This window comes from Marmota flaviventris, chromosome 5 (assembly GCF_047511675.1).
Source record: "Marmota flaviventris isolate mMarFla1 chromosome 5, mMarFla1.hap1, whole genome shotgun sequence".
In the NCBI taxonomy this organism is placed as follows: Eukaryota; Metazoa; Chordata; class Mammalia; order Rodentia; family Sciuridae; genus Marmota; species Marmota flaviventris.
Genome location: NC_092502.1, coordinates 39,489,469 through 39,511,129, shown reverse-complemented (window position 1 = coordinate 39,511,129; position 21,661 = coordinate 39,489,469). Strand labels below are relative to the sequence as shown.

General features: G+C 39.6%; 1 protein-coding gene and 1 pseudogene across 4 annotated transcripts in view; both read right to left on the bottom strand.

Annotated features, from left to right (window-relative positions):
* Positions 1-21,661, bottom strand: part of Znf346 (zinc finger protein 346) — a 49,326-nt gene that overhangs the window by 9,069 nt on the left and 18,596 nt on the right. Inside the window, exons 2-6 of one of the 4 annotated variants that reach the window (XR_003583561.2) lie at positions 19,130-19,233; positions 18,256-18,348; positions 16,406-16,550; positions 12,196-12,429; positions 2,459-2,537 (exon numbers count right to left, since the gene is read on the bottom strand). Coding sequence is in view for 3 of the 4 variants with exons in the window: in XM_027941117.3 (XP_027796918.2) it covers positions 12,196-12,429; positions 16,406-16,550; positions 18,256-18,348; positions 19,130-19,233 (576 nt within the window). In the remaining variant the exon portion in view is untranslated. The remainder of the gene's footprint in view (positions 1-2,458; positions 2,538-12,195; positions 12,430-16,405; positions 16,551-18,255; positions 18,349-19,129; positions 19,234-21,661) is intronic. The other 3 variants (XM_027941117.3, XM_027941119.3, XM_071612169.1) reach the window with 3 other exon arrangements.
* LOC139705811 (PR domain zinc finger protein 10-like) lies at positions 7,063-9,668 on the bottom strand (annotated as a pseudogene).

Genomic DNA, 21,661 nt, shown 5'->3' with positions numbered 1-21,661 from the left:
CAATATTAGCAGTATCACCTTGAATAAGTCACTGAGTTTCACCTTTATTTAAGTGGGAAATTCATACTTATTTACAGGAATGCCATAGGGATTAAATTATAATGCATATTTTTATTTTCAATATAACTTTTACAGTTACAGTAGTTTGATTCATCCTGACGAACTCATACATGCATGGATTTCAATTTCAGTGTATGATTACCCCCAGCCCTCCCACCTTTTCAAGAAAGACTTTATTTTTATTTGACCTCAACTACAAAAAAATCAAGCCACATAATGCATATATTAATATCAAAAAGGGACATGAGCTAGGTGTGGTGGCACACAATCAGTAATCCCAGACGCTCAGGAGGCTGAGGCAGGAGGATCGAGAGTTCAAAGCCAGCCTCAGCAACTTAGTAAGGCCCTAAGCAACACAGCAAGACCCTATCTCTAAATAAAATATAAAAAGGGCTGGGGATGTGACTCAGTGGTTAAGAGCCCCTGGGTTCAATCCCTGGTGCAAAAAAGAACATGATATTTAGGTTTACTTCTGTTTACTAAAACAAATGTATTAATTTTTATATGTGCCGTGTAGGACAAGACTATTAACATTATAATTTAATGAATGTACAATAAATGTCCACATTTTAATAACAGGATAGGGTCAACATAGGGTCATGATTTTTAAGTAAGAGGTCAGCTTTAGAAACTCATGAAGTACTTTACAGCTCTAGATATTTAGTTCTTTTTAGCTGTGTGAGATAGTGCACAACCATAATCCCAGTGACTTAGGAGTCTGAGGCAGGAGGATTGCAAGTTCAAAGCCAGCCTCAGTAACTTAGCAAAGCCCTAAGCAAATTATGGAGACCCTGTCTCAAAAAAAAAAAAAAAAAAAAGGCTGGGGATGTGGCTCAGTGGTTAAGCACCAATGGGTTCAATCTCTGATATCAAAAAACAGTTTTTTAAAAAGGAAAATTCCAAGTCAAAAAACAATTCAAGGAGCTGGGCTTCTAGCTCAGGGGTTGAGTGTTTGCCCCCCAAGTGTGAGGCACTGGGTTCAAGCCAACACCATAAAAAAAAAAAAAAATAAGGAAAATAAAGATATTGTGTCCATCTATGACTAAAAAATATTGAAAAACAAAACAAAAAAACCAAAAGTCAGGCACAGTGGTGCACACCTATAATTCCAGCTACATAGGAGGCAGAGGCAGGAGGATCACAAGTTCAAGGCCAGCCTCAGCAACTTAGCAAGACCCTATATCAAAAAAATTAAAATAAGGGTTGGGGCTGGGGATGTCACTCAGTGGTAGAGCACTTGCCTAGCATGCATGAAGCTCTGGGTTCAATTTGCAGTACCACAAAAACCAACCAACCAAACAAACAAAAAACAATTTAAGATCAAAACAAAAGGTTTTCCCAGAATAGTAGGAATTTTACACAATGAAATGTCTATTCTGCAGGTATAAATCAAACAATACAAATATAAAATCTATATCCTATCTACTCCAAAATATCCACACTGCACTGAACAAAGTGTCAATATCTTTAGAAAGGCCACAGTATAAACACTGATTATATTTATGTCTCCTAGACTGAGTTTTCAGACAATTTATAATCTTCTACCTCTTCAAATCTGAGTTCTTTTGAAAATCCATTATGCTGGAATGAATGTGCATAACATTCTTAAATCACTGTTATCTGGGCTGACTGCCACATGCATCTAGAGCTGATAATAAACAAATTAGTTTTAGACTCGAATTTATTTCATATAAGGGGAGAAGGAAAGGAAAAGGAGGGGGAAGAAGAGAAGGAATAGAAGAAACTTAGAAGGGAAAGAGAAAAAGAGGTTTTTCTAAATATTTTTCTCTGTGTATTTTAAAACTTGAAATAATCAGCATAGGACTGTAGTCTATGTAGGCCTAGCATACACAAGGCCCTGGGTTCAAAAGCAAAAAATAAAAACAAAATATCAAATGCATAAAATGAACATTCCATTCATGGAAAGTTTTTAATTTTAATAAGTTATTTCTGAGGTTAGAAGAGATACCTTTTGGTATGAACAACAACAACAACAAAACCCCCAAAAGCACCAAATTTAAGTTATAAAAATTAAAACTAGGCCTTTGCATAAGTCTAATATTCTTTACCTAGCAAGTCCTCTCTGGACTGGACACCAGGATATTTATAATCTTTATATTGTATGACTCTAGGAACCAGAGTCTATATTCTGCAAATTGGGGTCAATATTTTCTATTGAAAACATTGATACTATCAGGTGTGGTAGTGCACACCTGTAAACCCAGACACTTGGAAGGCTGCAGCAAGAGGAATTGCAAGTTTGAGGCCAGCCTTGGCACCTTAGAAAGACCCTATCTCAAAATAAAAGGACTGGGGATATAGCTCAGAGATAGGAGTTCCTAGGTTTAATTAAAAGTGCTGCTAAAAAAAGAAAACAAAACAAAAAAACCAATGTTACCTTTTTGTCACCAAAGATATAGAGTCCATTTTCAGTTTCCACACATTCATGAAGTAACTTTCTCAAGTTCTCTTAGTGCCTAAATATTCAGGGATAACAATTTCAATGAGGTCTCAAAAATAAGGCACAAAAATCTACATATTAGTAGTTATTTCTACAGAATCGTTAACTCTTCAGAAAGGTATATTTAACTATAAAGAAGCTAGTACACTTTTTAATTTATAAAGCCATTTTTTACCCAGACTCATAAATAAAATAAGTTAGTTTCATATGAAATGAAACTAGGTTTTTCTGTTCTGGGGAGAAAATTCTACTGTACAATAGTTATTCTAAAAATGTGTTAGTATGTTATAAAAGTTGCTAAAATACATACTTTTTTTGGGGGGCGTTGCTAGGGATCGATGTCAGGGTCTTCCCCCTCAGCCCATATTGATTTAAAAACAAATTGAGTTTTGGTACTGGAGATTAAACCTGGGGGCACTCTACCACTAAACTACATCCTTAGCCCCTTTTTAAATTTTTTACTTAGAGACAGTCTCAATAATGTGTCCGGCTGGCCTCAAACTTGTAGTCCTTCCTCAGCCTCCTAAATAGCTGTGATTACAGGTTTAGTACCACACCACCAGTCTACATTTTTATTTTTAATTGACACAGAGAATTGTACGTAATTATTGTGTATACTGTGACATTTCAACACACATATATAATGTGTAATGATGTGACCAGGGTAATTATCTATCATCTCAATTATCATTTCTTTTTATTTTGAAATATTTTATTAATTCTTGCTCATGATAGTTATTGAAGTATGGTATAGAATACCAAAAGTTATTCCTCCTATTCAACTCTACCAACTTTTGTTGTTGTTGATGATGTTTTGGTACCGTGGATTGAACTCAGAGGCGCTCAATCACTGAACCACATTCCCAACCCTTTTTTGTATTATATTTAAAGACAGGGTTTGCTGAGTTGCTTAGGGCCTTGCTAAATTGTGAGGCTGGCTTTGACCCATAATCCTCCTGCCTCAGCCTCCCAAGCCACTGGGATTACAGGTGTGCACCACTGTGCCCGACTGTTGTTTTTTCCTTTTAATTGTACTGGGGCTCAAACTCAGGGATGCTTAACCACTGAGCTACATTCACAGTCCTCTTTTTTTTTTGTGGGGGATTGAACCCAGGAATGTTTAACCACTGAGCAATGTCCCCAGCCCTTTTTATTTATTTTTTTAAAATTATGAGGTAGGGTCTTGCTAAGTTGCTTAGAGCCTCTCCAAGTTGCTGAGCTGGCTTTGAACATGCAATCTTCCTGCCTTAGCCTCCTGAGCCACTGAGATTACAGGCATGCACCACTATGCCTGGCAATTTTTAAAATTAAGGTATTTCATGAATATTTTACCTATTTACTTTGTGGGACTGAACCCAGGGCCCCATGCATGCTAGACAGGCACTCTAACACTGAGCTACATCTTTAGCCCAGTTTTTAAAAATTTTGAAACAGGGTCTTAGTAAACTGTCCAGGCTGGCCTTGAGGTTGCAATCCTCCTGCCTCAGCCCCCTGAATCACTGGAATTACAGATGTGAGCCACCATACTCAGTTTATACATTTTTTTTGATAATAGCCATTCTAACTGGGGTGAGATGACATATCACTGTGATTTCGATTTGCATTTCCTTGAAGATCTGTGATGTTGAGCGTTTTCCCCAAATATTCATTTACCTACAATTTATATATCTCCCTCCTTTTTTCTTTGCAGTAGTAAGAATCAAACCCAGGGTCTTGAGCATGCTAGGCAAGCACTCTACCACTGAGCCACATCCCTAGTCCTTTATTTAGAGACAGGGTCTCACTGAGTTGCCTAGAGCTTCACTTTTGCTGAAGTTGGCTTTGAACTTGCGATCCTCCTGCCTCAGACTCCGGGATTACAGGTGCATCACTGTGCCTGGTCCTTAGTACATTATTAATGGTCCTATATTCCTATTTTCCCCCCAAGCATGAAGCTGGTCACTTTGTGAGCAAGAGTTTAGTGAGCTGAATACTTAGTTAGAGTACAAAATAAATAAAGATTATTTCCTTAAGGGAAATAATTGCTGGATTTCTTAGGTCTTCGCTAAATTGTGAGGCTGCCTTTGAACTCACAATCCTCCTGCCTCAGCCTCCTGAGCCACTGGTATTACAGGTGTGCACCACTGTGCCCGGCTATTGTTTGTTTTTTCCTTAAGGGAAATAATATTTATTTATTTTATTTTTGTGATGCTGGGGATGGAAACCAGAAGCATCTCCAGTCTTTATTTATTTTGAGACAGGTTTTTGCCAAATTGCTGAGAATCTTGCTAAATTGCCTAGGTTGTTCTCAAACTTGCTATCCTCCTTCCTGCCTCAGTCTCCCGAGTCACTGGGATTATACATATATGCCCCTGCACCTAGCTAGTTTTAGTAAAATTTTTTTTTGGTATCAATATCTCCTACTTAATATAACCAAACCAGGGTAGGGAGGCAAAGCTTTAGTGCAGGGTTTAAATTCTGCTGACATCAAGGCAAACTTTTCTCTTTCTGGTGTAATAAAGAAAGAATTTAGACAAGTGTTTTTTTTTTTTTTTTTTGGGGGGGGGTACTGGAGATTGAACTCAGGGGCACTCAACCACTGAGCCACATCCCCAGCCTTAATTTGTATTTTATTTAGAGACAGGTTCTCACTGAGTTGCTTAATGCCTTGTGGTTGCTGAGGCTGGCTTTGAACTTGTGATCATCCTGTCTCGGCCTCCTGAGCCACTGGGATTACAGGTGTGCACCACCAAACCCGGCCTAACAACTTTTTTTTTTTTTAGAACATTGTCAAACTTTTGTTTCACCTTTAAATTTATTTTTAAATAGGCTCCCTTTGTTAAATTTTGAAAACTCAACTGCACAAGATAAAGCAGTCCCAACCTAACACACTCCATTAAAATGCTGCTTCTTCCCTGGTGCCATAGCTCGGAATTGAGAAATCCAATGTCTATGGAGCCAGGCACAATGGCACATACCTGCTATCCCAGCTACTTGGGTAGCTATGGCCACAGGACTACAAGTTTGAGGCCAGTTTGGGCAACTTAGTAAGAACCTGTCTCAAAATAAAAAATAAAAAGAGGGCTGAGGATGTAGCTCAGTGGTAGAGGTTCCTTGGGTTCAATCCCTAGTACCGCAAAAGGAAAAAACAAAACTGAACTAAACAAAACAAAGAAATTCAATTATCATGGGCTTTGGTATATCCTGTTTCCACCTCTGATATAAACATAATATGCCACTTGATGTGCCAAAAAGGAGAAGGCTTATTAATGTGTTAAAAAAAAAAAAAAAACACCTGACTTATGAGCAAGGTAGTTTCTCCATCTTGAAATTTATTTTCCCCCGAATGATCTCTATTTCTTGGCAGAAACCCAGAGTGTTTGAATAGTCAATTTGGTAAAGATGACCTTGGCAAAATAACCTAGTGCAGGTGTAAGTGTCAAAATGAATAGTCAATTTGGTAAAGATGACCTTGGCAAAATAACCTAGTGCAGGTGTAAGTGTCAAAATTGTAATTTGCATGGTGATGCACGTCTGTAATCCCAGTGGCTCAGGAGACAAAGGCAGGAGGATTGTGAGTTCAAAGCCAGCCTTAGCAATAGTGAGGTGCTAAGTAACTATGTAACTCAATGAGACCTTGTCTTTAAATAAAATACTAAAAAGAGCTGGGGATGTGGCTCAGTGGTTGAGTGCCCCTGAGTTCAATCCCTGATACAAAAAAAAAAAAAAAAAAAAAAGTATTTTCCCAACTCTTGAGTGAACTGTAAATTTCCTGGGGATGGAACCAGGGCCTCAAGGTTGCTAAGGCAAGTACTCTACCATTAAGCTATATGCCCAGGCCTATAAATCTTTTTTTTTTTTTTTAAATATTTATTTTTTAGTTATAGTTGGATATATATCTTTATTTATTTTTTTAAGGTGGTGCTGGGGATTGAACCCAATGCCTCATGCATGCTAAGCAAGCGCTCAACCTCTGAGTCACAACTCCAGCTGAACAGTAAATCTTAACAGTTTTAAGTGTCAGAAGCTTTCAGACTTATGCATGAGAAAAGACACGATATCTTGATTCTAGAGCAAGAATGAAATCATGGTTTAATAATATACACTTCTGCTGAGCATAATGGCACATATCTGTAATTCCAGTGGCCTGGGAGGTTGAGGAAGAGGATAACAAGTTCAAGCCCAGCCTTAGCAACTTAGGAAGGCCGCGTCTCAAAACAAAACTATCTATCTAAATAAATAAAAAGGGCTGGGGATGTGGCTCAGTAATTAAGCGTCCTTGGGTTCAATCCCCAGGACCAAAAAAATAATAGGGACAGGGATTAGAGCTCAGTGGTAAAATGCCCCTGAGTTCAATCCCTAGTACCAAAAAACAACAAAGATTCAAAAAAACAAAACAAGACAAAACAAAACAAAGACAATCAAAACCCCCCCAAAAACAAAAATCCAGAATATGGGCTTTAAAGCTTGCTGACACCAGTGTAAGCCTTATTATAATATTGACAAATGTAATTGCAGCTGGCACCTATTTATCTTTAAGTCTGGGTGCATCTTTTTTTTTTTCAGTTTTTGGCAGACACAACATCTTTGTTTGTATGTGGTGCTGAGGATCGAACCTGGGCTGTACGCATGCCAGGCGAGCGCGCTACCGCTTGAGCCACATCCCCAGCCCCTTGGTGCGTCTTTGATAAGTGGTTTGCCAGCATGACTTATTCTGTAAGCCTGTCACCCACAGGTGGCATTTGAACATGAAGCTGTCATAATCTATGGATGTGATGGGAGGTGTGAACATTTGGGAGCTGCTGTGACTGGCTTTCTTGGCTTCCTTCTCAGGATTATGCATCCTTTGCATGTGTTTCCATAGTTTGTCTTTTCTGGTTAAATTGCTTCCCACAGGGAGTACACAGGATGCATGTGGTTTAAACGCTGGAGCATATGGAGCTGCGGTTCACTGGGGTGACAGGAGGTTTTGTCACACTCTGTGTACTGGTAAATATTTTCTCAGTGGAAGCAGTGCGTCTGCTTTTTCATGTGGCTGAAATCTGAGAATTGTTTCTTATAAATTGGGCAGGTAAGGCAGCTATAATTGATATGAATGGTCACATGATCTTTTAACAAATCAAAGGGGTCAAAGGATTCTGGGCAAAAAAAATGCAAGAGCAAGTTTTCTCATCTGAATGGAACCTCATGTGGCTTTCCAAGAAAGCACTGGTGCTGAAGACTGTTATAGAGATCACAGGTCAATGGGCAATTCTCCCATCTATGGAAATGTCATTGTTGGTGATCCAGATTGACCTTTTCATGGACACTGGTTGAGGTTATCCTTTTCACTGATGGCTTTCCCACATTGCAAAGATTCAATAGGCTGGAGGGGGCTGGGGATGTGGCTCAAGCGGTAGCGCGCTCGCCTGGCATGCGTGCGGCCCAGGTTCGATCCTCAGCACCACATACAAACAAAGATGTGGTGTCCACCGATAACTAAAAAAAAAGATAAATAAATAAATATTTAAAAAAAAAAAAAAAGATTCAATAGGCTGGAAAGACTCCAAATAGACAAATGCTGAGAGGTCTGTTTTGGATACATTTGGCCTGTACATGTCACTAGCTGTTGCAGTGCTCTGGATGAGCACCATGCTATGCTCTCTTTGTACTGCGGCTACAGGTACAGGGTGTTTCTGACGTGTGTTCTAAAGAAGACTGGTTTCATATAGAAGCTGAGGCCTTGGGATAGGGTTTGGATAAACTTTAGAGGACACCCTGGATGTTGACCTGGGCTTTCTTCAGTTTCTTGCTCTGCTAAACACATCTAGTTTCTTGTCATGAGATGCCATTGCAACTCATCTCAGTTTATAAATCAGCAGTTCCATTCACAGCAGGACTAATTCTTTTCTTGCTTTCTTAGAACATTTTTTCCCCCTCAAAAATGTCATGAAGTTTTTTGATTCACAAACTCAGCATAGGATACAGCACACCAAGCCTTCAGTTTCTCCTTAGGTTCCAGAATTTCTTTTCTTTCCTTCATATTTTTTTTTTTTTGGTGGGGCTGGAGATTGAACCCAAGACCTTGTGTATAATAAGCAACCTGTCTACCACTGAGTTACACCTTCATCCCCAGGCTCCATGCTCTTTGTCACTGTATAATTACATGGTGGCCTTACCTGTTCAACTATCAGGCTTGGCTCCAGGTGATTCTAGGATGAACAAACATCATCCATTACAAAGGTCCTCATCAAACAACTTGAATCATAAGTCTTCAACCAAATCCCTACCTTTTCCAACCCCTTTATCAAGAGGAACTTTTAGCCAGGTGTGGTAGTGCACACCCCATCCCAGTGGCTTGGGAGGCTGAGGCAGGATGATTTTGAGTTCAAAGCCAGTCTCAGCAATTTAGCAAGGCCCTAAGCAACTCAGCAAGACCCTGTCTCTAAATAAAAAATATTTTTAAAAGGGCTGGGGATGTGGATTAGTGGTTAAGCGCCCCTGGGTTCAATCCTTAGTACCAAAAAAAGAAAAAAGAAAAGGAAATTTTAGAGGATATTGCAATCTTTCTGCTTAGGCCCATTGACAAGGGGTCCTTCCACATGGTATGCTTAGGAATATGCCTTTTGGCGAGCACTCCCCCAAAGAACCTGTCTTTGTAGAGGACCATGGGAAGGAATCTGTCTTTGTAGAGGACTATGGGAAGATTTACCCTGGGTCAAGTGAACAAGAACTGGTTAGGGATTGGATACAAGGGAAAATGCACTGGGCTCACTGAAGAATATTTGTCATTACATGTCTTCACTATCTTCTTCTCTATGCTTGTCCTTTTTTTTTTTTTTTTTTTTGCCTCCTATCTGTAATGTTCTGCAGGGTTGCCAGAAGACTGGCAGCACCTGGTTATGCACCAATAATAAGGCTTAGTAGAATGTTAGATACAAGTTACCCGAGTCTTTAATCAGAGTCCACATGGCTTTCACAAGGTGCATATATATCAAAATGTGCTCCAGACCATCCATGAAGTGTAGGAGGCACTGTATGCCATGTATACCAGTTGCTGGGGTGGGTAAACCTGGTTATCAGTGTGAGCCACAGTTCCATTGTCTGAAACAAATTACACCTGGGCAGCATTCTGTTTGTGCTCTGCAGACCTTAATTACATGTATGAGATTTCAACTTTGAAGTCCATTTTTCCTGTACTCAACAGCTCAAAGTCTGGGGTACCAACGCAGCATGGGGAGGGAACAGTGACCTATCTACCACATGTTGTATTCATGACTGACAAAAAGTGTCTCTACAAAAAACATGACATTGGGAACAAGAAGATGGAATCAGTGGGTCCCAGATCTTTTCTCTCTAAGAGTGATGGAAATCAAACTTCCAACCTTGCTACCTCCCTGATTATGTTTTTTTTTTTTTTTTCTTTTGTGTGGTACTGGAGATTGAACCTAGGGGCACTCTACCACTGAGTTATATCCATAACTCTTTTTGAGACAGGGTCATATTAAGTTGCTGAGGCTGACCTTGAACTTGTGATCCTCCTGCCTCAGCCTCCCCGAGTAGCTGAGATTACAGGCGTTTGCCAGCACACCTGTCCTCTGCTTAGGTTTTCAGAAAAGATCTGGGCTAATCTGTAAAGTACTCAGATGCCTCAAGCAAAATAACAAACCAAAAACCCAAAGCTAGTGATTCTAGGATTAAGTAATTTAGCCTCTGAAAAATGGAGGGGGAAGACAGAGATAAGGAGGCGGCTTTGGTCTGAGACAGAAGAGCAGAATGGACACAAATTAAAATAAGCAGCTAAACACTGCAATGATTCAGTCCTGCTAATGAACAAAAAAAAAAAGAAAGAAAGACAAGAGTTGGGAGGACTATGGAAGGAGTCAGACTTGGAGTGAAGGAAGAAAGGTCTGCTGCAAGGGAATCTTGGGTCAGGCCAATTGGACATAATGTTATATGCATTAATTGCAGGCCAAAAAGGAGGCCATCAAGAAGGGAGGCTCTGAGCTTCTTGGTTCTTAAATTTAAAGAATCCTTAGCATATGGGAATGACCCTGTATGAGGGAACAGTAAGTAAATACCAGATACCCCTTCCCTATCTTGAAGTAATTTATGCAGCAGGTACTGGATGAACAATCCCTGGCAGCCAGATAAAGGACCTGGCCCATAGTTTTCTCCCCCTGCTTCCTGATCATTGCTTTGCACCTGTTTCATTCATGTCAGCAAGGCTCAGGAACGGCCTATATGTATGGCTGCCTTTGGTGTTTGGATGGTTGTTAAAGAAGCATGATCCCTCCCACCTTGTGCCCATATGTGATCTGGAACATCTATGGCACTGGGTTGTTCACCCTCCCTATGATTATGGGAAGAGAACAGATGATTCTAAGCAGCAAGCTCTCTGAAGCCCAGCTGTTCCACATCTAGATACTGAGAAGGTCTCAAGTGTTGACTTGTACCTCCATGGCTTGCCAAAGTTTGCCAGGTCAACATGAGAATACTTTATCTTCTACCTCTTCCACTTAGATTTTTCCCTCCTAGCATTCACCTACCCTGAGGGAACAATGAGGACCAACACCAATGGTCATGTAGGCTCTACTACTACTCTTCAATAAGGGAACACAGTAGGCGCTCAACAATATTTCCTGACTCAATGAAAGAGACAATAATAACATTTCCTTAATACACATACACATACACACACACACACACACTTATTATAGGCTGTGAGTAGTTACTATAATGGGAGGGACCCCCTAATTGTTTATGAATTCCCACTCTAGTGATATTGATTAAAATCTTTTTTTTGGTGGAGGAAGGGATGGTGGTACTGGGGACTGAACCCAGGGGCCCTTAACCACTGAGCAACATCACCAGCATTATTTGTATTTTGAGACAGGGTCTTGCTAAGTTGCTGAAGCTGGCTTTTAACTTGTGATCCTCCCACCTCAGCTACCCAAGCAACTGAGATTACAGGCTTGATTGAAACCTTGAGGTTAAGGAAGTAGAAAATATTCTCTGAGCCAGAACGGTCTCCTTAACTACACTATCCCAAGGATATTTTTGACAGGCCCCTGCTCCTAGGAAAGCAGTATGATGAGGACACTCAAAATCCGGCAGCACAGGCTACTGAGACCTACATATGTGGACGACACTTGGGGAGTTTTTTGTTTTTCAGTACTGAAGATTGACTGCAGGGCCTTATACACAGTAGTCAATTTTTGAGATATAGCTCAAAACTTGCAAGAGAGTTTAAATCAGAGGTTATAAACTGGTGGCCCTTGGCTCAAATCTGGTTTGCACACTGGGTTTTACTCACACAGGGTTTAAAATTTTTAAAATTTAGTCCCACATTTAAAACTCAGAGAAATTTGGGCAGGGGACATAGCTCAGTGATAGAACACTTGCCTAGTATGTGCAAGGTCCTGGATTTGATCACCAGCACTAAAAAATAAAAAAATTAAGAGAAATTCCTATAAAAATCTGGCTTTCCAGAGTTTTCTGAAAAACCGAATAGTCTAGAGCTGACTAGCAGAGGCATGCACTTTTCAGCTGACCATATCCCTTTCTCACTTACGCTCATTTAAATTTCCAGCCTGACTTCCACAGGCATCTAAGTTTGCAAATCTTACTTTAGAAAACATAAGGAGTAGAAGCACAGACCTGGCCCCAATGGTCAAGACCTGATCCAGCTCTGAATGGGAGCTGGGCCCTCTCACCTGATAAGTCAGTGACAGCAGGGTCCGCTAGCCGCCCATAGTGCGCCATGAGTTTGAGCTTGGTCTCCTGTTTCCTGTGTTTCTTGCCCACATAATGTTGTTGAGCCATGGCGGGGTCGTTGAAAGTCGCATGACAAAGGCTGCAGAACTTGTCTGGGTCTATCATCTCTCTATTCTGGTGCAAGGCTAAGGTGGAGGCCACAAGGAAAGGATTTGTAAGGCGTTTCGACAGAGCTGCGGTGAAAGAGTTCAAACAGAAACAATGAAAAAACCCAGAAAGTGCCAAGCTTTCGAATATGCTGAAGAGAAAGAAAGGCAGTGTCACTATTTAATCATACTGGCAGATGTGGCACTGCCTATGTGAATCACACAATGAACACCTTCTCTAATTGGGAAAACTGGGAAGATCTGGGATAGCCCAGAAAAAGTTAATTTGTTCAGCAGCTTCAACTTTAGGCATTCAAGTCCTGATTTTCTCATACCATGAAGAGACTCTGAACTTCTGCCATCGAGTTGCTTAATTGTTACAAACTAGAGGTGCATACTGCAATCTTTTCGTCCCTCAGAATTTCCTGGACTTTCTAGCAAGTGGGTATGAAGTTTGGGTATTTTATTTGCATCTTCACAATATCCTAGTTAGGGGCTGGGGTTGTGGCTCAGTGGTAGAGTGCTCACCTAGCATGTGTGAGGCATGGGTTCTACCCTCAGCACCACATAAAAAAGTAAATAAACAAAATAAAGGTATTGTGTCCATCTACAGCTAAAAAAAAAAAAAAAAAAAAAAGTATCCCAGTTACAGAGCTGGGACCACTGCACTGATGTAGACATTGAGGTTCTGAGCTCATACGAGGTCAGGAAACCACACTAGTGATGCCTTTTAGGCTACACTGCTTTCTAGGCTGAGTGAGGGAGAGAAGACAGTGAACATCAGTTACACATTTTGTACATATTTTTTTCCCTTTGTTCTTCAGAACCACCCTAATGATGTTTGTATTATTTTGCCAAATTACAGAGAAAAACTGAGGCTCAGGTAAAGTGGCTTGCCTAAGATCACTAAGCTAGTGAGTGAACCCAGGTCGGTGTGACTTTAGAGCCCAAGCTCTCTTTGCCACGCCCAGCTGCCAGAGTGTGGCAAGAAGGCTACAACTGATGCTTTCCCTGACTGTGCTGGGGTGTGATTCAGTGAAGCAGAGCCTGGTATGGGCATAGTATGAGCTTCCTGTGAGTCAGCATGGGTCCTGATGTTGACTGCAGGCTGTGCTAATGCCTTATAAAGTGGATACCATGACTCGCTAATAAGTACTGATGGGGAACAATGTTAACCTAGCAACCACTGCTATAAAAATGTGGATCCCAGAACCACCATCAGTGGTAGAGAAGGGATAGAGCACAGCAGCACTCACAGGTAGATGAGATGGCTCAGATGCTATTCTGTCCCTGTACCACTTCAACTGGGGCCATTTTGGAGTTTTTCTCAAGCCATAAGAAATTTGCTGGCTATTCCCACAATAGTTTTCCAGTATAAGGAATCTCAATCTCTCTGGCCATTGATTTTTGTTTCAGCAAGCCATGGAAAAAGTAAACTACGTGTTGTAGAATATAAGAAAATATTGTTTGTGGTGATGAATGGGAGAAAAAGGCAGGTTATAAAGCAATTTGTTTCTTGTGTCCTCAATTTTCTAAAACAGCAAAAACCATAGGTAAGTGACTGTATGAAAACAAAATCAAAAAGTATTTTTCCATATTTTCCAATTCTTCTACAATGAATGTAGATTTTTTGACATCAGAAAAGAGATAATAATGGTCATTAAGAGATAAAGGTCATTGAACTGGAGGCAGTGCTGGAAGCCTATAATTCCAGCTAATCAGGAGGCTGACAAAGGAGGAATGTAAGTTTGAGGCCAGCCTGGGCAACTTAGTGAGACCTTGTCTCAAAATAAAAAAATAAAAAGTGCTGGGGATATAGCTTAGTAGTAGAATGCTTGCCTAGCATGTGCAAGGGACATATGGAAAGAATATTCTACAGGGATGTCCACTGTAGTGTTAGTTATAATACCAGGAAAACGGAAGAGGAAAACTCAAATGTTTAGCATTAGGGGAATGGTTAAATGTGGTTATAATGTAGTCACTCTAAATGTTTACAAAAAAAGTTTTTAATTACACAGGGAAATATAAATGTTATATTAAATTAAAAATATAAATGAGAAATATACATACAATATGGTCATGTCACTATTAAAAATAATTGCCATCTATCTACATATACTGGCATTTTGAAATGTCATCCACATATTAAGAGTAGTTCTCTTGGTGGTAGGATTTTGGTGTTATTTTATTTTTTGTACTTTTACACTGTTTGAATTGGAATTATTCATAATGAGTGTGTGTCGTTTTTTAAAAAAACAAAGTTTTTAAGGTATTCTATGCTTATATGCGCCTATATATGCAATTAACCTAAATATACACATAGCAAATATACAAACAGATAAACACACATAAACACATACATAACAAAAAAAGTTTTTAGGAGAAACAGTACTCCAAAATGTTAACAGTGGTTATTGCTCAAGGGTAAAATTATGATAATTTTTCTATTTATCTATATTTTCCATGTTTTTTACAACATGCATATATTACTTATACATTACAAAAATGTTTAATTTCAAGAAGTTATAAACATGTACATGATTACATGGAAAAGTGCTTAAATTACAAAAATCGAATGAAAAGTGAAAACAATACAAGTGATTCATGGACTATGATGACAACTATGTAAAAACATTATCTTCAAGTGACAAAGGCTAAAAGTAAATATGGAAAATAGACTCTTTAGTGTGGAAGTTTTGGGATAAGATTTTTTCCTGAGAATTTTCCCATTTGTGGAAAGATAAACATGGCTTGATAAAGTTCAGTTCTTAAGCTAGTATCCTTTGGCCTAATGCTTAAACATTGTGGCATCATGATTTGTACCAATACTGGTTTTAAGCAAAAGTAATCAGTACAAGTCAATGATTAATTAATCGTAAGCAAGGCCAATGGCATGTTCCCAGTGGTGGATACTGGATCAACTATTGCATTTTATGAGGGAATTCTACCCACTGGGTATTTTAATGGTGACAACAATGATCATTTACTGAGCATCTATTATGTCCTAGGTTTTTAACATACATTATTTTAACCTCACATCTATGAAGTAGACAGCATTAACATTTTACAGGTGAGGAAACTCAGACACAAAGAAGTTATACAAATGATAAACAGCAGCACCAGGTTTTAAACCTGGGTATCTATGACTTCAAAGGCCATATTTCATTGTTTCATACATTGAGTAACTAGATTTAGGTGTGATAAGAAGTTATGATTATGAGTGCGTTTTCACCCTATCTTCAAAACTTCCAAATATTATTGTCTTGTTTTCATAACACAGTAAAACAAATAGTACAAATAGTGTAGCCTACTTTGTGGCACAAAATACAGAAGCAAAAATTCACAAGAAAAAAATGAAACAAAGATCAAAGAACTTTCCCTCTTAACTAACTGCAGTTAGCAGAGGTTAAAAACTCCAGCAAACCAGAAGTTAATGAGATGAAAGCAAGGGGTGAGCTCCAGTGGTGACAAGATAAAAGAGGCTATTTTAGAAGTCACTGCACTGGGAACAAATCCATGGCAGCTGCAAACAGCTTGCTGGGCAGTAGTGTTGGCACTGAAGTATTCTGCTTTGAAAGGCAAGTCCTTGTGTAGAGAACAGGCAGCTTTTGAGGATTAAAGTGAGTAGGGCAAAACCTGAGCATGAGAAAAGGACATGGACTTAGCTTTCAACTTGGAACAAGGTAATAAGAGCAAGTGGATAGTGGGAGGGAAAAAACTAAGTGAGAAAAGCAGGAGACAGAACACTCTCACAGTGTGTGTGTGTAAGTGTGTCTTGGAGAACTTTGGCGTTTCTGAGTTGCAGTTTTTGGTCAGGACAAAAGTCCAGGCTAAGAATTTTCTATTGAGGAAACACTGGTGGAACCAAAGAAAGGGAGGTTAGGTGAGCATAACTCTGAGGCTGCATTTCAATGAAGTGGGAGTCTACTTTTTATATTTATAAGAGCTCTCAAAAGCTGTTCAACCTCTCTGTGGTCCCAGTGAACATTTCTGGGAGCACCTGGCAATAATGCCCTAAGGACAGGAAGGGTCCCAATATAGCACTACTCAGGAAAACCAGTACCTTCCACCTTAGTGGATTGCTGCTTCAGCTTTAAGTTCTTTGCGTGGGTCTTCCCCAGGTAGTGCGACTGGGCCACAACAGGGGAGGAAAAGGTCATGTTACAGATGGGGCAGCACTGGTTCTTGTCTTTGCTTCTGCTGCTCTTCTGGTTGAGAGAAAGAACACAGGTCTGATCATGCCACTGCCCGGCCAGAAAATCTTCAGTGGTTCCCCAGTGCCCATAGTACACTGGGCATTTAAGACCCCCTTCACTTATTAACCCCCAAACTGCCTTTTTGGATTTTGTTCCACCTATTTTGTCCCAGTCTCTACTCATCATACCCCACTTTATTCTCTATTGCTTATTTTGCTTGAACTATTCCCGTTGTCTAGAATGTTCTTCCTTTCTTTCCTGCCTGATGTCTTGTCTGCTTAGCCTTTGAGGCCTACTTGAAATAGCTGCTTTTCATTTTAGGAGACTTTTGCTCAAGAAAATAATTGAGCATATAATTATCAAGCCCCTTCATGTCTGCATTCCAGGAAGAATCTTACTCCTCCTTTGTAATGCCAGAGAGCTAAGTAGACCTCTGTAATATGGCTTGCTAACACCCTAAACTCACAGTGTCACAGCTTAGAAGACTTTTCTGTGAACTCAAGTGCAAAATTCAGGTGTGGACTATTTGACTCACATTTTATTTCCTATTCCTTGTACCCTGCTGGAGTCTGGCACACAGTAGATGCTCAGAGTTCTCTGAATAAGCACATTATTGGATTTTACTTTTTGATCATAGTTAGGCTGGGAAACATATTTTAAACCTATATTAAGGTGTCCCAATCTAAGCAAGTCTGATCTCTAAACAAGGTATTCATTTAGCATTTCTGAACCTTGGCACTGTTGATATTTTGGGCTCAGTAACTTTTGTTGGGGATAGGTGCTGTAATCTCACTTGAACTACTCAGCCACCCCAAGAGTTGAAGAAACTTAAGTACAACAAGGTGAAGTGACTTGCCCAGTCACAGAGTTCATCCTATCTTCTTCAATTTTAAATCATAAGAAAGCCCATGAGGGGAGACATTCAGGGACTTTCCAAAAGGGACAAGCAAGGTCCTTCAAACCACTGGCCACTAAAATAGAAGGTAGCAGTTTTAAAATAAACTTTTATTTATAGATCATCAACTAGCAACTGGAATTTCTGCTCACAATGCCTTAAGACATAGGAATCATCTCTATGAGTGAAGTTCAGAGAGAAGTGCTCGCCCAAAGTTGTCCACCCAGGAAACTGCAGTGCCTGGTTCACTGACTTCTCATTGCATGTGTACAGCTTGCCACAGAACAGAAATAAGGTATTCCTAAGGGAGAGGGGTTATTTCAACATAATTCTCACAGTAATTCTGACCCCCAAATTAAATGCAATTACCAATTAATGAGAGCAGGCACTTGTTTTACTTACTTACTCAAAACATTCTAAACTCAGTTCTTTTTTACAGCTCTCAAGCAAGTAAGCAGCTTTCTTCCCTCTACTTTCTCTTGGATAGTTTCTTGTCCTGCTCTAAGAAATTGTTGGGTAGCATGAATAATAATAGTTCTATTTACTGAGTCCTTACTACATGCCAGGTTCTGTGTTGGGTGCTTTTTATAAACCTTGTCTTGCTTTAGTTAAGGAAAATCCTGTAGATATTTAGGATGTTATCCATTTTCATAGAGAAAGAAATCGAGGCTCAGAGAAGTAATAAAACCTGTCTAAGTCACAAAATAGGAGCAGGATTTGTAGCCGAGTTAGACTGACTCAAAGTCCAGGCTCTTTCACCACACCAACCTGTGTGCTGGCTTCATCAGGAAGTGAGAGGTCTCAACATGGCAGCTGTATTACCTGATCTGAGTCTAGTCTCTTCATTTCCCCCTTTAATGTCTCCAATCCATGGATTGCTAGGTATCTCTTCACTTTGTTGGCATGTTTTTTGCTCTGCAAGAACCCAGGAAAAAGATCAAAGATAGCCAACTGCCATTTCATATTGAAGGCATTAAAGACTAGATTTTCATCTGATTCATCTTCACAAAAACTTTTGAGGTGCAGAGTGTGGGGGAAGAAACTTAGTTTAACGAGTCCCCACTCTGTGAGAGGCACTTTACATGCTATCAAATTTAATTTTCTGGGGCTAGGGCTGTGGTTCAGTGGTAGTGCACTTGCCTGGCATGTGTGAGGCACTAGGTTCAGTTCTCAGTACTGCACATAAATAAATAAAATAAAGGCCCATTGGGGCTGGGGATATAGCTCAGTCAATAGAGTGCTTGCCTTGCATGCACAAGGTTCTGGGTTCAATCCCCAGCAACACCCAAAAAATAAAATAAAATAAAGGTCTATCAACAACTAACTAAATAAATAAAAATTTAGTTTTCACAATAATCAATGAGAAAATTATCATCTCCTCATGCATGAAGAAACTGAGGCTAAAGATGGTGAAGTTTCTTGCCCAAGATGAGTAGCAGAGCTAAAATTCGAACTCATAGTTTCTGCTTTCTACTCTACTAAGTTGAAAGGGAAGACACACTATAATGATCCTGATTTGAATGGGAGAGATGAGACTCAGAGAAATCACCTCAATCTACAGGTTACAAGCCAACATGCATGAACATAAAGCCTGAGCGCTAAGAATTACATTTCACGGTGCACGCCAGGGAGAAGTGAGGGTTTGGCACTGGATCAAAGAAGTGAAGTAGTGCTAAATGTTCAATGGAAAAGGTACCTGGTAATGTGCCAGCTTCTGGGATTCAGAAATCAGCAAGGCGCAGCAAACTTTACACTGGGTATTAGTGAAGAGGCATTGGTTCTTCTGGATCATGTGTTCCACTACAGAGGGGAAAAGAAAAAATCTGAGTTGACAAGTATGACCGCAATAGCACTGTCAAAAAAAAAAAAAAAAAAAAAAAATATATATATATATATATAAAGTATATATAAAAATATATATATATAAAGTATAATACCTTTTATTTATTTACTTTTATGTGGTGCTGAGGATTGAACCCAGTGCCTCACACTTGCTAGGCACACATTCTACCACTGAGCTACAAGCCCAGCCCCAACAGCACTGTCTTTCAACCCTGTCTTAAACACATGCACTAAGTAATAGAATGTCATACTAATACATACAAAGTTGTTAGTTACTACCACCTACTACAGTTATGATGTAGTTATTATGCTATCATCTCACACCATCTGCATTATTACTTATTTTATAATTTTATAAATACAAACCTTCTTTACTAAGTAACTTTTTAAAAAAATATTTATTTATTTTTTTTTAGGTATAGATGGACACAACACAATGCCTTTATTTTTATGTGGTGCTAAGGATCGAACCCGGGTCCCGCCCATGCTAGGCAAGCGCTCCACCGCTGAGCCACAATCCCAGCCCCTACTAAGTAACTTTTTTTTAAAAAAATATTTTTTAGTTGTAGATGAACACAACACCCACCCACCTTCCTTCCTTCCTTCCTTCTTTCCCTCCCTCCCTCCTTCCTTCCTTTATTTATTTATTTTTGTGGTGCTGAGGATTGAACCCAGTGGTTTGCACATGCTAGGTAAGCGCTCTACCATTGAGCCACAACCCCAGCCCCCTTAGTAACTTCTCTTTAAAATGAATCTTTAGGACTGGGGTTGTGGTTCAGTGGCAGAGCGCTCGCCTCACACATGTGAGGCACTGGGTTCAATCCTCAGCACTACATAAAAATAAATAAACAAATAAGTGTATTGTGTCCATGTGTAACTAAAAAAAAAAAAAGTTTTTTTAAAAAAAGGAATCTTTATAGCTAGGCATGGTGGTATTTGCCTGTAATCCTAGCAACTCAGGAGTCTGAGGCAAGAGGATTCAAAAGCTTGAGGCTAGCTTTAGCAGTTGAGACCCTGTCTTTTTTTTTTTTTTTAATATTTATTTGTTAGGTGTAGCTGGACACAATACCTTTATTTTTTTATTTTTATGTGGTGCTTAGGATCGAACCCAGGGCCTTGCACATGCTAGGAAAGCACTCTACCACTGAGCCACAATCCCAGCCCGAGACCCTGTCTTAAAATAAAAATAAAAATGGCTGGGGATGTAGATCAGTGGTTGAGCACTTGCCTAGCATGCATGAAACCCTGGTTTCAATCTCTAGTACCAAAAAAAGAAAAAAGGCATGGTAGTACCTAACTGAGGCTTACTACCAGATAGAATCAGGAGAATTGAAAAGGGAATTATTATCTCACTGTTCTGGATCTGACTTTGAAACATCTAAAATCACCTAACATATCACAAAAGTTCGATACTGTAGGAAACATGGTTTTAGCTTGTGCTTAATTGTTAGGCATGGAGAACTTGCCTCTATGAGAAGGGAGCCATCACACTCAAGATGTGAATTCCACCATAGCATTAATAACAAGAAGTAGAGGCCAAGTCCAGAAAACTAGGAGGGAAGAACAAGCCCATGCTTCTTTTCTCCCAGTTCCAAAAAGTGGTCAAGATGCCCAGGAGAAGAAGCCAGGCATGGTGGCACATGTCTGTAATCTCAGTAACTCAGGAGGCTGAGGCAGGAGGATGGCAAGTTCAAAGCCAGCCTCAGTAACTTAGTGAGACCCTAAGCAACTTAGCAAGACCCTGTCTCAAAATAAAAAGAGATAGGAAAGTGGCTAAGTGGTTACAATCCCTGGTAAAAAAAAAAAAAAGATGCCCAGGAGGAAGGTTCTTGGTGGAGAACATCTAACATGCCTCTCTCTCTAAGCCATTAGATCAAAGGCTTAACTATGCTCATCTTTTAGGGCAGAAAGGTTTGTCTGGCTATATTTCGGTCCTGTAGGATCTCTTGTTTATTATCACATTTTTCTTTTTCTTTCTTTTTTTTTTTTAGTGTGCGATTTTTAAAATCTTTTTTAAATACATGACAGCAGTGGAATGCATTACACATATAGAGCACAATTTTTCATATCTCTGTATATAAAGTATGTTCACACCATACACATAATGTCTTTATACGGTTTTTTTTTTTTGCATTACAATTCTATTACCACATTTTTCTCCTAGAGTGTTTGGTAAATTTTTGTGAAAGACTTTGCCTGCCTTGCTGTGTTCAGAGAAACCAAGGTTGGCTGTGTCTGTGAAGACTGCTGGGCCAGAGTATTTTATTTTTTTGATGCTGGGGATTTAACACGAGGGTACTTTACTACTAAGCTACATCCCCAGCTCTCTCTCTCTTTTTTTTTTTTTTTGATACCAGGGATTGAACTCAGGGGCACTTGACCACTG